The sequence below is a fragment of the Delphinapterus leucas genome, chromosome 11, assembly GCF_059928025.1.
Source record: "Delphinapterus leucas isolate spDelLeu-1000000601 "Yukka" chromosome 11, BTC_Dleu_Yukka2, whole genome shotgun sequence".
In the NCBI taxonomy this organism is placed as follows: Eukaryota; Metazoa; Chordata; class Mammalia; order Artiodactyla; family Monodontidae; genus Delphinapterus; species Delphinapterus leucas.
The window spans coordinates 41,112,988-41,128,760 of NC_143139.1; the positions used below are offsets into that span (position 1 = coordinate 41,112,988).

General features: G+C 46.5%; 1 protein-coding gene across 1 annotated transcript in view; it reads left to right on the forward strand.

Moving 5' to 3' along the window:
• Window positions 1-12,738, forward strand: part of SLC4A8 (solute carrier family 4 member 8) — an 81,593-nt gene extending 68,855 nt beyond the window's left edge. Inside the window, exons 22-25 of the mRNA XM_022572132.3 lie at window positions 1,715-1,852; window positions 4,002-4,093; window positions 5,962-6,057; window positions 7,191-12,738. Of these exons, the coding sequence (XP_022427840.1) occupies window positions 1,715-1,852; window positions 4,002-4,093; window positions 5,962-6,057; window positions 7,191-7,203 (339 nt within the window). The 3' untranslated portion in view covers window positions 7,204-12,738. The remainder of the gene's footprint in view (window positions 1-1,714; window positions 1,853-4,001; window positions 4,094-5,961; window positions 6,058-7,190) is intronic.
• The last annotated feature ends 3,035 nt before the right edge of the window (window positions 12,739-15,773 follow it).

Here is a 15,773-nt window from a genome sequence, read left to right on the forward strand (position 1 = left end):
GCCCATTTTAAAATAAGGTGATATGTTTTTTTGTCGTTGAGTTTTAGGAGTTCTCTATATATTCTGGATATTAATCCTTTATTGATGGTGAGTTTTTGTTTTTTGGTTGGTCTTTGCAGGAGCAGCATTATTTTGAGGACCTTGAGGTGTGGATGCATGTGTGTAGTAGTTTACCATGTTTACTTTTAAGGCTACTAGTCTGCCTGTCTGTCTGTCTGAATTTCTTTCTCTCTCTCTCTCTTTCTCTCATATATCTGACATGGAGAGGACTCTTCATGTTTGCAGTAACTTGCATATTACCTCAAAGCAATATGGTTCCTATTTAGAATTTACTGCAATCAGAAGTGTCTATAGTGGTGGAAATGCACCATTTCAAGCCACTGGGAAAGAGGAAGAGGTTGGTCTAGCACTGATAAGTGACTGGGACATCCTTGCCTCTTTTCTAACTGAAGCAAGTGCTTTGGAAAGGAGACCAGGAAAGCTGAACTGTGTGGTTCAGCAATAGGTGACAACCTGTTTTCTAAAACTAGGGTGATGATGAAATTCTTGCCACCTGACCACCTCACTGTTCCATCTTGTCCTCTTGATGCCTTCCTGTCTCTGGCTCACTCTGTGTCATGAGGATGCTGAGATTTCAGTGGACTCTTTGAAAGTTACCCAAAGGGTGGGCCTCAGAAGGGAAAAGCCAATGAGGGTAATGTCTGGTACTCATATAGTTACTTTTGAACTCTGTCTTACTGGGAGAATATTCAAGGGTGAGGAATCTTCGGGGTCCTTTTCCCCTAATCTCCTAGATATATACCCTCCTGATGGGTGTCTCAATTTTGTCAGAATACACGTAGGGTTCTGCATTTGGGTGTTATGTTCAGGGCTTGAGGGTTTGGTTAAAGAAATAGCAAATTCCTGGCAACTCCTGGAAGGGATACTATGAATTTTGGCTTTATTGGGAAAATAGTCATTGAAATTAGGGAGAAATGAATTTAATTAGCCTGATTTGCCCCATGCCTGGTCCAGTCACCAAATTTAGCTGGTGAATACCAGTCAGTCCAGGCAGGTCATTCTGGGTTATTATTGGTTCTCCTTTGGCTGAAATGGCCCTCATGGGGAGAAAGTGGAGCAGCAGTTGAGATCCCTGGTCGTTTCCATTGAGGAAATTAGCTGTCAGATTTTAGGTGAGTCGCTTTCTCTCCCTGGGCCTCAGTTTCCTCATTTATAAAATGAGTGTCAAGCCAGGCCAGAGGGCAGAGACAAAAATCACTCAAGATCCATGACGCAGGCATAAAGCAAGGATTTTGTGAGTAAATGTATAGGCAGAGGATCAGAGGAAATCCAGACGGTCCTTCAAGGCCCTCTCACCCCCTGGTGACCCCCCAGGCTGCCTGGTAGCCCTTCCTGCTGGCCTCAAGCCGGGGGAAGGCAGCTCTTAAGGCCATCTGCCGATGAAGGGTTCCTCTTTTCAATAAAGGAATTAAATTAGTTCAGTTAGGGCATCTGTAAGTTGTAGGGTTGTTATGATGAGAGTTAAATAAACTATTGTATAGAAAACACTTAACTTAGTATCTGGTTCAGAGAGCCTCAATAAAGGCAAATATTATGATTATTATGAGTTTGATTTTGCTTGACATGTTCTAGTCTGCTGTGAAAATAAGACTTTGCTTTTAAACTCCAGGGAGGAAATGAGCCCCCCTAATTCACTTTCTTTATTTTTCTTCAGGTTTTGGCCCTGGTCTTTGTCAGGAAAGTCATGGATCTCTGTTTCTCTAAGCGGGAGCTGAGCTGGTTAGATGATCTCATGCCGGAAAGCAAAAAGAAGAAGTTGGATGATGCCAAAAAGAAGGCCAAGGAGGAAGAGGTCATAGTTCTTGCACCAACTGCAGACTTTGGGGCAGCTTCAAATTACAGAACATAGGAAGGGCCACATGAAAAGTCAGCATGTCTCGAATCCCAAGGGTTATATTTAGGAGTGGGGAAGATTACTCCAAAGATATTCTTAGCCGATGTCTGTCCTTCATCGTCAGATTTGATAACCGGTTGTTTTCCCTCTGTTTATCTACAGTCTACTCATCAGGTTCACACTTAGAGTATGAACATGGAATCTGCTCTTATTATCAGATCAAATGGTTCATGTTCTCCCAAAGGTCTAAGTTGACAAGTATAAAAAACCTACTGTTTTCCAAGAGTATTTGTCACGTACCTAACTGCAGATGTTGTTGTGGTTCGCAAAGATAACTTGCATAGGACTTTCTGTCCTTCTTCATTTCCCTCAGCACTTGGCATCTGCCATCCACACAATGGACCTTCAATCAATGGCCTATACGTGCAAAGAATGGATGTGTAGCAAAATGAAAATACCAGGCCAAGAATGAGCCTGAAAGTATTTCCAAATACAGTTAGTGCCTGAAATAGTGTCCTTTGAAATTCTTTTTTTGTTTTCTTTTTTTTTTTTTTGCAGTACATGGGCCTCTCACTGTTGTGGCCTCTCCCGTTGCGGAGCACAAGCTCCGGATGTGCAGGCTCGGGGGCCATGGCTCACGGGCCCAGCCGCTCCGCGGCATGTGGGATCTTCCCGGACCAGGGCACGAACCCGTGTCCCCTGCATCGGCAGGCAGACTCTCAACCACTGCACCACCAGGGAAGCCTGAACTTCATTTTAAAGGAATTTTTTTCCTAAAATCTTGAGTTTTAAAAATCTTGTATTTTTTTTTCAAGCATTATTGAGATATAACTGATATATAATATAGTGTAAGTTTAAGGTGTACAATGCAATGATTTGATATATGAATATACTGTGAAGTGATTACCACAATAGGGTTACTTAACACATGTATCACCTCACATACTCGCATTTGTGTGTGTGTGTGTGTGTGTGTGTGTGTGTGTGTGGTGAGAAATTTTAAAATGTAATCTCAGCAATTTTCAAATATATAATAGAGTATTGTTAACTATAGATACCATGCTGGATATTATATCCCCAGAACTTATTCAGCTCATTGACCACCTTCACCCATCCCTGCCCCCTATGCCTGGCAACCACCAGGCGTTTCTGCTCTCTGTTTCTATGACCTCAGTTGTTTTAGTTTCCACATGAAAGTGAGATTATACAGTATTTGTCTTTCTCTCTCTGACTTATTTCACTTAGCATAATGCCCTCAAATTTCATTCATGTTGTTGTAAATGGCAGGATTTTCTTCTTTTTTAATGGCTGAATAGTATTCCATTGTGTGTGCGTGTGTGTGTGTGTGTGTGTGTATTTTATTGTGGAACATTTTAAATATATACAAAGGTAGAAAGAACAGTCAGTATTCGTAGTTCCCTAATTGCCTTATTATTATTTTTAAGCGTCCGTTTGAATCAGGATCCAGTAAGGTTCATATATTGCAATTGGTTGATATATTTTAAAATTTTCTTTTGGGGTTCCTCTCCTGTCTTTTTTTTTTTTTTTTGCGGTACGCGGGCCTCTCACTGTTGTGGCCTCTCCTGCTGCGGAGCACGGGCTCCGGACGCGCAGGCTCAGCGGCCATGGCTCACGGGCCCAGCCGCTCCGCGGCATGTAGGATCTTCCCGGACCGGGGCACGAACCCGTGTCCTCTGCATCGGCAGGCGGACTCTCAACCACTGCGCCACCAGGGAAGCCCCCCCTCCTGTCTTTTTTGTCTTTGACGTACAGGGTTTCCTGCCATTTAGATTTTACTAAATATAACTTTTGGTATCATTTAACATGTTCTCTGTCTCCTATGTTTCCAGTAAATTGGTGGTTTTATCTAAAGGTTTACTCAGATTCAGGTTCTTTTTTTTTTTTTTTTTAAATACTATTCCATAGGTACAGATACTGGGTTGTCTCTCTTTTTGTGGTGAGTCAGATCTATGAAAGAACATAATTATACTTACTTATAATAAATGGAGAGAAAATCAGGTAGAAATTATGGTGATTGAAAAATGGGCTGGTGTAGACTATTAGTTTCATTTGATCCAAGATAAAGTAATGTCTCCTTTTCTTGCAGGAGGCTGAGAAAATGTTAGAAATGGGGGGAGACAAGTTCCCCTTAGAGAGCAGGAAGTTACTAAGTAGTCCTGGAAAGAACAACAGTTTCAGGTAAAACTCCCCCAGCCCCAAGGAGCTGACTGTTTTGGTGGTTGTGTAAATGTTCTGGCTCTGTGATGGGGGCTGTGTCACAAATGCAGCTGCTGGTATAAACAGCTAAACTTTCAGCCTCCCGGTTCCAGCCTGTGAAAACACCTTTCCTTTCCCGGTTTTCTGAGGGCCTGCCATGCATTGGGCACTATGCCAGGTGCTGGGAATCACAGGAGGACAGAGCTACGGGAGCCCATGTGCTCCCCAAACCAGTGGTCCTTCTGCCTCTCTCTGCCACCTTCCAAAGGTGAACAGGATGTAGTCTTTGCTTCTCAGCCTGGTGGGCATGAAATTCCCATGCTTAGGCAAGCCGTTGGGGGCTGGGCAGAGACAGCCCCTTCCAGCTTGGCTCATGGCGGCTACAGTCCTAGGAGCCAAGGGGGAACCTAACTGGGATTCCCCAAATTCCTTACTTCTGCCAGCGATCTTAGCCCTTTGGTGTATTAAACCTGTTGCTCACCACAAATCACAGGAAGCTAAACTGGTCCATTTGCAGTTTCATTCCTGGTGTTTTGTTTCCGCTTTGGAAGAGGAACACAGAAGCTGGAAGAAGCTCAGAGGTGGAGAGGGTACAGAAAAGGAAGAGAGAGGGGATCTGGGTTATCTAGATGCTAGATAATTTACTGCTGAGTTATTGAATTGATGGTGCTTTATACTGAGGGGGAGATGAGGAAAGTCTTTGGTTATTTATTTATTTATGACAACTAAAAATAGTATATATTTAAGGTGTGCAACATTATATATATATATATATGTAAAATGATTACTGCAATTAAACTAACAACATATCCATCACTTACTATACTTACCATTCTTTTTTTTGTGTAGTAAGAACACTTGAGATCTACTTTCTTAGCAAATTTCAAGTGTACAATACATTATTATTAACTATAGTCACCATGCCTTACATTGTCTGCAGAACTTCCTCATAACTGAAAGTTTGTACCCTTTGATCAATATCTCCCCTTTTCTCCCACCCCCCCAGCCTCTGGTAGCCACCATTCTCCTCTCCGTTGCTATGAGTTCAATTTTTTTTACCTTACCCCAAAGAAATGGAATTTTTGATCTTTAAGCAACTTTCTATAAGTTGTCAGGGAAGGAGCCATAGGCTTTGCATTCTCTGCGGCAAAGCAGGAATCATGTTCCTTCTCTAGCAGATGCTGCCTCCCCTCTTGGCCTTTTAGAAGGAGAGTCTGGCATGTGGAAAAGTTTAGAGTACTGGTGGGGGCAGTGGGGGCGGGGGTGTGGGTCTAGGAGACCAAGGACTGGATTCAAGGTCTTGATTCTCCACTTACTGACGTCTGACCTTGGACAGCCTCTTAACCCTATGAGCTTTGGTTTCTACACATTAAAAATGAGGATGTTAATAATCTCTGATACTGTGAGAGTTAAGATAATATATTGTAACAGTCCTTTGTAAACTACAAATGGAAAAGATCTGGCCATGTAAATGAGAAAATGAACGGAGTGCTTAGCACCGTGCCTGGCCCACAGCAAGCGCTCACTAAGTGGTAGCTCCTGGTGCTGCCACTTCTGGCCTCTTAGCACTGTCACCAGCATCCCCAGAGGGGCCCTTCAAAGGAGAGCAGAACTGTGGGGGCAGGGCTGGCCGCTAGCCGGCACCCCGGCCCAGCCCTCAGCTCTGACTCACAGGCCACCTTGCTTCTCGACATTCCGACCATCTGGTTCCCAATGCTCCCGAGAGCTGTGAGACAAGCTCCCTCACGCCTCATCTTTTCCCTTCTGGTGGGTAGTGGGTATTATACAGAGACTGAGGTGTAGACCTTATTTGTATGTCTGACATTGACTGTCCTAAGCATTGATTTCAGATGTGACCCCTCTGAGATTAATATATCTGATGAAATGCCTAAAACCACAGTCTGGAAAGCTCTCAGTATGAATTCTGGAAACACAAAGGAAAAGAGGTATAATTGCCGATTTTTATTTCTGACTTCTAAAACTAGCAATGATGTTGAAAGTAAAATATGTTTTAGTTGTAAAGTTGAATTTATCCATGAATAGCACATCTAGCATTGTTGCTAACCCCACAGAATAGCTATAAACCTAAGAAAAGGAAAAATGTCTTCTAACTATTTGAGCAGATATGCTGGTTTGAGCTGCCCACTTACCCAGGCCCAAAGTCAGGATGGAATTATTTTGGAATGTAAATTTGCTTTATCTGTTTTGTTCCCTTAATCCTCTTTCTAGTTCCCATTTCAAAATCTGTAGAGCATCTCTTTGGTCATTGCAACCACACAAACTGGAAAATCCTTAAAATATTTGGGTAGTGTTGATAGTATTGATACAGACTTTAACCTATTTAACTTATTCCATAATGAGAATTATTGTCAAGGAAAGATTTTGAAATATTAAACTGTTTTCTTATTTTGGAAACTAAATTCTGAGTATTGTTTGTCAGTAGCATAGATCAATTTTTAATCTGGTTAATGAAAAAAATGGAAAGACTTGAGGCATTTTTGCCTACATTGAAGTAGGCTGTGTACTCGAATCACGTGAATAATTTGGTCCAAACACTAAGTCATCAGATAACCGAAGGTAAAATCTTAGGTCTTATTAAAGGCAACTTTTCTAGTTAAAAAAAAAAAAAGCAGTAGGGTAGGTTAGGAGACTTGGCTTAGCTGTTAATTCCATGTGTAACCTGGCAGACCGCTGTTCCTGGTACTTGGTTTATTCAGTTGTGAAATGGGGGTAATAATAACTGTCTCACTCATAAGGCTGCTCTGAGGAGAAACTGATGTGCTTTGGGAAGCCACAGCCACCAGTGGGTGGTAGTGATGGGCTATTTCATCAAATGGGTTAAAAGAAATCTGTACTGAATGTGAGTGAAATATAGAATCTTGTTTCCTTCAGAGGAAAATCCAGGCAGCTGTCGAAATGTATAACGCACATGGTTATTTTTAGTTGAGAACTAGTCTACTTGTAAATGAACTTAAAATACAGCCAGATCGAAATTGTGGTGACATCTTCAAAGTATTGTGTTAAAATCAGGAATGAATCATGTGTTCCCTTTTTGTCTAATTGTAACACTTTTATTCAGTCTCTTCAACTAAAAGTCTTTGCTGGGATGGAGGATGTGGGCCGTGAGGTGCCACAGGGAAGTTCTGGTTACAGAGAAGATGACGAGTGTCTCAGAGAAGAAGCGAGCCCAAGTCTGGCCCTGTCCTTGGTCCTGTCGAAGCCACGCGAGCATTCAGTTATTGGTGGTGTGCGTCGGAGGGCATTGCCTGGTATGAGTGTGGAAGCAGAAGACCACTCCCCGTTGGTACTTCTCCTCTTCCTTCTCTTTCTCTTCAGAACTGCCTCCACCGAAGACCCAGCTTCCCATTTGCCAGACATTTCCTCTGAAACCCTCTGCTGGCCTGCTGAGCCGTATGGATCCATTCTGCCACTGAGGATTTCCTCGGTGAGGTCCCTCTTGCTCAAGGACAGGGTGAGGAAGTAGGAGGAGAGCAGAGAGGAAAAGGAAGCCTCTCCAGTCCCATAGTGACCGCAGGCTCCTGGGCAGCCCCGGGCCTTGGTTTGGTTGCCTGCTCTGGGGGATGCTGGCGAGACCCAGAGGCCACCAGGAGGGTCTGCTTCTAGGAGGGTCAGCGCCCTGGGCCTTGGCAGTGCTCACCACCACAGCCAGAAGATGCCTCTGGCCTGGTGCGTCTTCATCGCTCGCTAGCAGCAGCCTGCATAACTCAGCAAGAACCTTGGATGATGAAAGGGCCAGGAGGGGCATTGAAGTTGCTTAGCTCAGACAGGAAGAGGCCTGGGGGAGAATCAGTGATGGTGAGTGAGGATGGGCAGCTTCTCCTGACTCCACTGGTAGGGTAAGAGAGCAAGCTTCAGTGGCTACAGAAGGAATTAGTTTAGACACCAGGAAGGACTTCCTAGCCTGAAGATTTGTCATAGTGTCTGCTTTCTAGATATCTGGGAAAGGTTTGACTGTAGTCGTTTGTGAGTAGAAAGGGAGATAAGGTGTTTTTAATTGGCCATGTTGTGGAAACATCCATATCCTGCTGCTGTCTCTTGAGGACACACTCTGATTCCATTCCTGGAGAGATCCAAGTGCTTACGTAATGTCTCCTTAGCTGCCTTAGTAGCAAACCATCACCAACTCAATGGACCAAACCACCTTCATCATCCTGGATTTTTTTTGCTGACAGATGTTCTGACTTTCAGATGTAAAAAGCCACATTGGGAAATGAACTGTAAGTGGTGAAATTAATTTTGGTATTTCGTTTAAAACTATATTTATAGTTTCTGTCTCCTCTTGTGTTTTGCGGTGGATATCGAGGGTTTGGGCTCCATTGTGTATAGACCTTCCCTTCCTTTGTGCACAGAATGTGACTAGCAAGCATGTCGGTACCCAGGGGATCTGATCAGTTCAGTTTCCATCCTGGAAAATATTTGTACGGTGGGACCGTCTGTCGGTGTGCTCTCCTTTCATAGGTGAAGAGTTGGCTACGTAACTCTATTGAATTTTGCATTCCTTAGACTCATAAATATATTAATGTAGTCTTACTCTAAGGACCTTTGATACTGAAGGAATCCTGCCTTTTTCCTATTTCCCTCTCTCTTAGAGTCAGTCCTTTTAATACACAGATGATTTTCAAAATATTTAACAACTGGTACAGGATGGGCACCAACCACTCAGAACGGATGCCTGCTGTAAACAAGCAGTATGTATGGCCATACCAGTGCCTATTGGCTGAACATCACGCTGCTTTCAAATATTAAAATGACATCCCTTTGAATTGTGGGTATTGTTCCTGGCTTGTTTGATTTCTACTCACAAGGCTGTTTCAGGGACAGCCTCGGCATCCTTTCATATGCTGCAGACAGGAACAGGCATGCTTCTTTGAACTATATGGGCATTAAAATCTTTGAGAGCCAAAGCTTCACATTTTATCACTTTAGGATAAATGTAATATTGTACCCATCTACCTACCTAATTTAGAAAAATCATAAGGCAACCTGTCATTGGGAAAAGCTTTCTTGCTGACTTTCCCTGTCCCTCTCTGCTTCCTTGAGCTTGCCTCCTTTTTCATCTTCTCTGTTCCCTGAGGACATCCACCCACCCCACCCCACCCCCCCGCTTTTCTTCCCCCATCTTTCCCCGCCCATCTTTTCCTGCCACTTCTGTATAGGGAGGGTGGTGACCGCTTCACCTGTTCCCTTGGCCTCAGCGTGGCGATGAGGAATACGGCAGGGAAGAGTCCATCATGCAACAGAACTACGTGGCAGAGTCGCTCAGAAAAACCTCTCTACTCACACACTGACGTCTTGTGATGCCCTGTGCTGGCAGGCTGCCTGAGAGTGGGGAGCCGGTCTTTGTTGACTCTGTGTAGTGCGCTTCCTGAGCCAGACCCTCCCAGCTTACCGCGCCTTCCGAACGTTAGCTACTTTGGAAGGCTGTGCCAGTCTTTTTAGGCTACTAGCTTTTTTTCAAACAACAGCCAGCCCCGTTTGTGCTACATCTCGGTGGTAGGCACCATTCCCTACTCTTCCTCTCTTATCTTTCCCGAGTCCCACCCATCCTTCAGCCCCAGTCCTGGCTGCTTTCCTGCTCAGTGGCTGGTGACTGTGGGTTGCAGAGTCAAGTGGGGTGGGGTGGGGTGTTTAGGGTAGGAGACTGGGACTGGTGGTGGAGCGTGAGCCACGTGTATGTACCTGTGTGTGTATGCACGTGTGTCTACCAACAAGTGAGAGTGTATCCATGAGATTTCATTGCTGCTGCTAAACAACCTCGTGCACCTGAGCTGTGGGGACATCAAAAGAATATGGTCATTCTCCCTTCTAGCGCTTCCCCTCTCTATTCTGATAGAATTGCCTGAGGGCAAATACAGGTAGATTAGTCTTAGAAAAAGGTGTTTAAGCTCAACATTAATGAGAAACTGATTTAGGGGTAGAAAGCAGGTAGTTAGGTAATTCCCATGCCCAGGCTTGCTTGGGCCAGAGAAGTAGTCCACCTCTTTTCTGACAAGGGTAAATTCAGGAGTCGTTTGAGTGTTGGCAGGGCAATGCCCTGATAGGCTAGCAGTGTAGAGGAGGAAGGGAGGGAGGCCGGAGATTTAAGAAAATGATGGTGAGTGGACTCTTGCTTCTAAACAGAAGAACTGGCATCACTAAGTGGGTGGGTTACGTCCTAGCCCATGACTTACGGAAGGGGTTGGTTTAGATAGGAGGTGAAGGCCAGCAGAAATATGCTGTGAAATTGCTCAACACGTCTGGTTGCAGGAAATGCAAGCTAGTTCTTTGTAGCTGTATATGATTTCAAACTTCTGATAATGGGATTATCAAGAGAGCTGGTCTTTACTGCACACAGCTCCTGTCCCCCTCTCCTTGTTGGTATAAATTTGCCTTTGGGGTAGAGAGGTGGGGAACCGTATATTTTCAAAAGACGTTATAAATAGTTGCTGTTTCTATTTGAGATGTGTCTGGCTTTTAAATTAGTCATAAATGTTTGATTAAAAACCTGGCATATGCTGAGTCTTAGGTTTTGTTGACATATCAGGCTGACAAGAGGTCAGACCTTCAGAGGTCTCTGGTTTGGGGAATCTGGTTTCCGGTCATTCAAAAAACACAATTCCCAGTTCGACTTTATTTTCTACCTACTCAGTGCTCTAGTCTTCTCTCTTAACAGAGGAATCAGTAATTCTCCCTGCAGCTTCTCTGTCAACTTCAATGTCCACGTTTGGAGTCTCCACATTTTCCTGATGCGTAGGAGAAGGCTTGAGCCCAGGGCCCGTGGCTTTCATTTTAACCGGCGTCAGACATGCTATTAAGTATGTTCTCTCTGCTACTTAATCAGCTTCTCTAAGTGTCTTCTTTTGCTGGAGAGTTAGTGCCACCTTCTTACACCTTCCTCAGACTTCTCAGGTTCCCAAGCCATATCCTGGCAGGACATTCAACATGCATCGGATGTTCTCAGGCTTCTTGACTTTCTTTTGGTTGTAGCTGCCAGGACTCCTAAGGTAGAAATCCTTCCTGTCGGCCCTGACTGGCCAGATGAGACAGCGTCTAAGCTCTTCCCCCTTGTACTGACTCAGCTTTTTCACATACTCCTTCCCGTCCTTTCTGCCTTTTCCTCAGTGTTTCAAGTTTTCCTTGGAGGGAAGAAGTTCTTGGTCAGAGGTCCTAACCACCACGGCCAGTTAGGGCTGGTGAGAGGGGGAGGAGGCTGGACGGTTCTGGGGCTTCTCAAAAAGGTGAGACTTACGGTTATTTGCCTTATTTAGGGTGAGGGACTAAGGATTCTCAAGCCCTCAGGGTCATCCATATTTCGGTGTAAATAGAGAAAGACATTCCAAAACCAAATAGAAGGGATTTTTCTGCCAAATCTCCCCCCTCTTTTTTTTTTTTTTTGCGGTACACAGGCCTCTCACTGTTGTGGCCTCTCCCGTCGCGGAGCACAGGCTCTGGACGTGCAGGCTCAGCGGCCATGGCTCACGGGCCCAGCCGCTCCGCGGCATGTGGAATCCTACCGGACTGGGGCACGAACCCGTGTCCCCTGCATCGGCAGGCGGACTCTCAACCACTGCGCCACCAGGGAAGCCCAAATCTACTCTTTATGATTCTTGGTGCCCTTGGGGTCTTGCATTAATTATAGAGAATGGGTAGTTGACTCAATTCACATTTCTTTATCGGATAGGAGGCTGATTTTCACCACCAAAAGAGGTGTGAAGTAACTATATGATTGCTTGAAGCTTGGAAAGAGGAAAGGAGTGTCACGTGAATCTTTTCAAGAGGAAAATTCAGAAAGTGGCATGATTCATCCATTAAGCATAATTCTTTTAGAAGATTCTGTGCTCAAAGGGAATGGAATGGTTTCTGATCCTTCTGGAAAGAAAAAGAAGAGCATTTTCTTTAACCCACTTTCAGCACTGGAGAATACAGAAGTTTTCCTCTAGCTGACGGCATTAATATTTCTGAGAGAGAGTGAGCCTACTCACAGCCCTTTCCCGAGCCCAGCAGAAATCAGCAGAGCTTGGGTTCTCTTAGCAGGTTTGCAGTTGACTCCAACATGCAGGTTTTACACACGTGCAATAACGTTGGAAACAGAAGTACCAAACTGAATATGCAATTAACTCCTTTTGCAAAAGAGGCCAAAATCCTCCTGCCCATGCCTCTCTCCCATATTCACTCCTCCAAGACGATAAGCCTCCCCCTCGTTGATCTCTGTCTGTCTGATTGGTTAGATACGGCTGCCCTCCCAAGCACATGGTGTCAGGCGGAGAGCAGAGCGACCTTCCCACGGAAGGGGACGGCTTGAGGTGCTGGTATATTTCCCTCGTTTTCTGTGTTCTTTCTAGTAGGTCTCCTGTAGAGATAGAGATATTTTTGTTTTAGAGATTCCGAAGTATATATTTTTGGTGTAAGAAATGTACCCTCTCCACACTCCCTGGTGTAAGAAGGACTGAGAACAAATGCGTTGCCGTGATAATTCCATAGCGATCTGCGGTAGGGGTGGGACCTCTGTCCCTCACCACCAAGCCTCACGGCCTGTGTCTGTGAACCAGGGGAGGTGATGGTGACGCCTCTGCCTGCCCAGACCTTCCTGTGCTCAATGGGTGAAAAATAAAGTCTGTGTAACTGTTCACGCCTGTGGTGTTCTTTGAGCCCGAACCTCGGGGCTGAGGCAAACTTGGGAAGGGAGAGTTATGAAGGTGGGGGAATACGTGGGGTCTGCTGAGCGGGCCTGAAGAGGGGCCTGTACACCTCTGGGTGCAGACCCTGAGCAGTCCCTAGGCAGAGCCATGGAAGAGGCTAGAGGGCCCTTTCTTTGGGGACCACTTCGATTTATGTTTGGGTGAGGGGACAGGCCAGCATGAAAAGAACGCCCACTTTGGAGATACAACCAGGCTGACGAGACCAATTGCTAATGTTTAAGGACTCGGCCACTGCATAGAAATCCAGATTTAAAAAATCTACTGTCATTCCACATAGTTTTGGTTTGGGGCGGGGGGCAGGGCAGGGGTGCTCCATTTCTCTTCCTCTCAAATCCAGTCACTGGAGGGATGGAGAAAAGGAAATGAGGGAAGCAATGCAGTAAGAGTAGAGAGGTGAGTGAGGGGGTGAAAGGCAAGGGTTGGCGGAGAGCCAGTCAGCCAGCTTTGTGGAATGTGACTAGGAGGGCATCCGCTGGGAGCATCCTGAACACCAGCCCAGTGTGGATCTTGCCGTAAGGAGAGCCAGGGCAAGTGGGCTGTGGACAGCGGATGAGCCAGCTTTGAGGCCTTTTGTTCTCTTTGGCTATATACGTGTTAGGTCACTCCGTCTCACAGAGACATGCTCATATTGCGTTGGGTAGTGGGTGGTGTATGGGAAGGTGAGGGAACGGAGCCAGCTTTCATCCACTGAGACAGCGGTCCCCAACCTTTTTGGCACCAGGAACCGGTTTCATGGACGACAGTTTTTCCACGGACAGGCGGTGGGCGGGGTGTGGCCCGGGCGGCAGCGCGAGCCACGGGCAGCGGCAGAGGAAGCTTCGCTTTGTCGCCCGCCGTTCACCTCCTGCTGTGCGGCCTGCTTCCCAACAGGCCACGGACTGCTGCCGGTCCGCGGCCCAGGGGTTGGGGACCCCGGCATTCAGACATGAAAAGCACTTAGGACGGCACCTGGCACACAGTAAGCATAGAGTAAGTAACAAGAAGTCTGGGGGTGGGTGGTTCCTGGGTGGTTAGTGGCGGCAGTCACATCAGGCTCTGGCCCGGTTCTCTGCAGTTGTCTTGGGTTTCCCCTCATAGTCACAAGATGGCTCCAGGAGCTCCAGGCATCACATCAGGCAGCATAACTCCCCAATACAAGAGAGGCTAAGGGGCATTTCTCTAGCTTCTCCCTCTCTTTTTAAAGGGGAAAACCTTTCCCAGAAGGGCTCCCCCCACAACATGTCATTGGTCAGAACTGGGTCACATACTCATCTCTAAGATGGGAGAAGGGGATGGGATTGTCCTGTTTGGCTAGGACCAGTTGTCTTCATCCTCTGGGGTTGGGCCCATCTTCCTTGACCATATTGCTGCTCCAATACTTGTACAAAATTAGGATTCTGTCAGCAAGGAATAAGGCAGGAGCTGTAAGCGATTCAATATCCAAAAGGTTCTGCTAAAGGATCCAGGAGAATCTGAACCACGGGGCCTCCTGCAGAGCCGGAGCCAGGCCGCAGCAGCAACAAGGAGCCTCAGGAGGCCAGGGAGCCTCCCCGGAGGTCAGTGGTTCTCCACCTGCCTCTACCTGAGAGTCACCTGAGGAGATTTTTAACCTACTAATGCCCGGCCCCCACTCCACACCAATTACATAGACTCTCTGGGGATAAGTGCGGGCACTGGCGTTCGTTAAATTCTCTCCAGGGCTTCCCTGGTGGTGCAGTGGTTGAGCGTCCGCCTGCCGATGCAGGGGACATGGGTTCGTGCCCCGGTTCGGGAGGATCCCACGTGCCGCGGGGTGGCTGGGCCCGTGAGCCATGGCCGCTGAGCCTGCGCATCCGGAGCCTGTGCTCCGCGATGGGAGAGGCCACAACAGTGAGAGGCCCGCGTACCGCAAAAAAAAAAAAAACAAAAAACTTCTCTCCGGATGATCCTTACGTGCAGGCAGGGTTGAACGTCAACTGCTATTACGCTTCACCTTCAACTTGGCCTGACAGCTCGCCTGTATCTGCTTCACTTCAAACCAGCTTATTCTCACCCTCCGCTGTATATGTTCTTCTACCTTACAGCCCTTCTGCAATGTCAGTGTCTCTCTGCCTAACCTGTCACAGCCTTAACCATCTCCAGATTCTTTGAGCTTCAATCCCTATGGCTCACAGCTTTCACCATCTCTGTATTTCCAGAATCAGATTCCCAAGACTGAGAATGTGATTGGTCTCTGATCATCATTTCTTAGCCACATTGTAGGTCCCTGACCAGCCTATGAATCAGGGGCCTTTGGGTCTGGGACCACCCCTGGGTCAACTGGGGGAGAATTAGGGTCAAGCAGTAAAAAATATGGCAGTTGAGGGATGTTCCTTCAGCAAGGGCTGTGACTTGTCAATTTCTCTTAGAATGAGACAAGGGCCAGGGAGACAGAGTAATTGACGTGCCTAGTTATCTTAGTGATGTCCAAGGCTGATCCCTGGGTTACAGACCTGGTCACAAGTTCACCTCTTTTACCTCTTGGTTGTGTTTAATTACTGGGACTCACAGGTACATGCTTGCAAGAAAAATGAGCAAGTATTCCACTGCTCCTTCCTTCAACCATTGCCCCCAAAGGTCGCTAGCAGAACACACACACCCCCCCCCCCCCGCACAATCTCACCTGTCTGGTGGATGTCAGCGCTCAAAAGTGGAGGGAAGTGCAGAGCTTCCCTGTCACGAGGCTAAGGGGGTGTGATTGAGGCTCCCAGCAAGTGGCAGGTAAATGACAAGAAGCCAGGAACAAGCCTGCCTGCCTTCCAGTCCCGCTCTGCCCTCACAGCTGTGTGACCTGGGGCAACGCGCTTCACTTGTGCCTCAGTTTCTTCCCTGCAAAACGGGAGTAATAATACCGCCTACTTTATAGGTGTAATGGCAAAGACTAAATTAATTAAGCACGTAAGGCCGGCCCCTCCCTGTGCGCCCTCTATGCCTCCTTTAGAAGCAGGTCCACCCCTCTCCTGCCT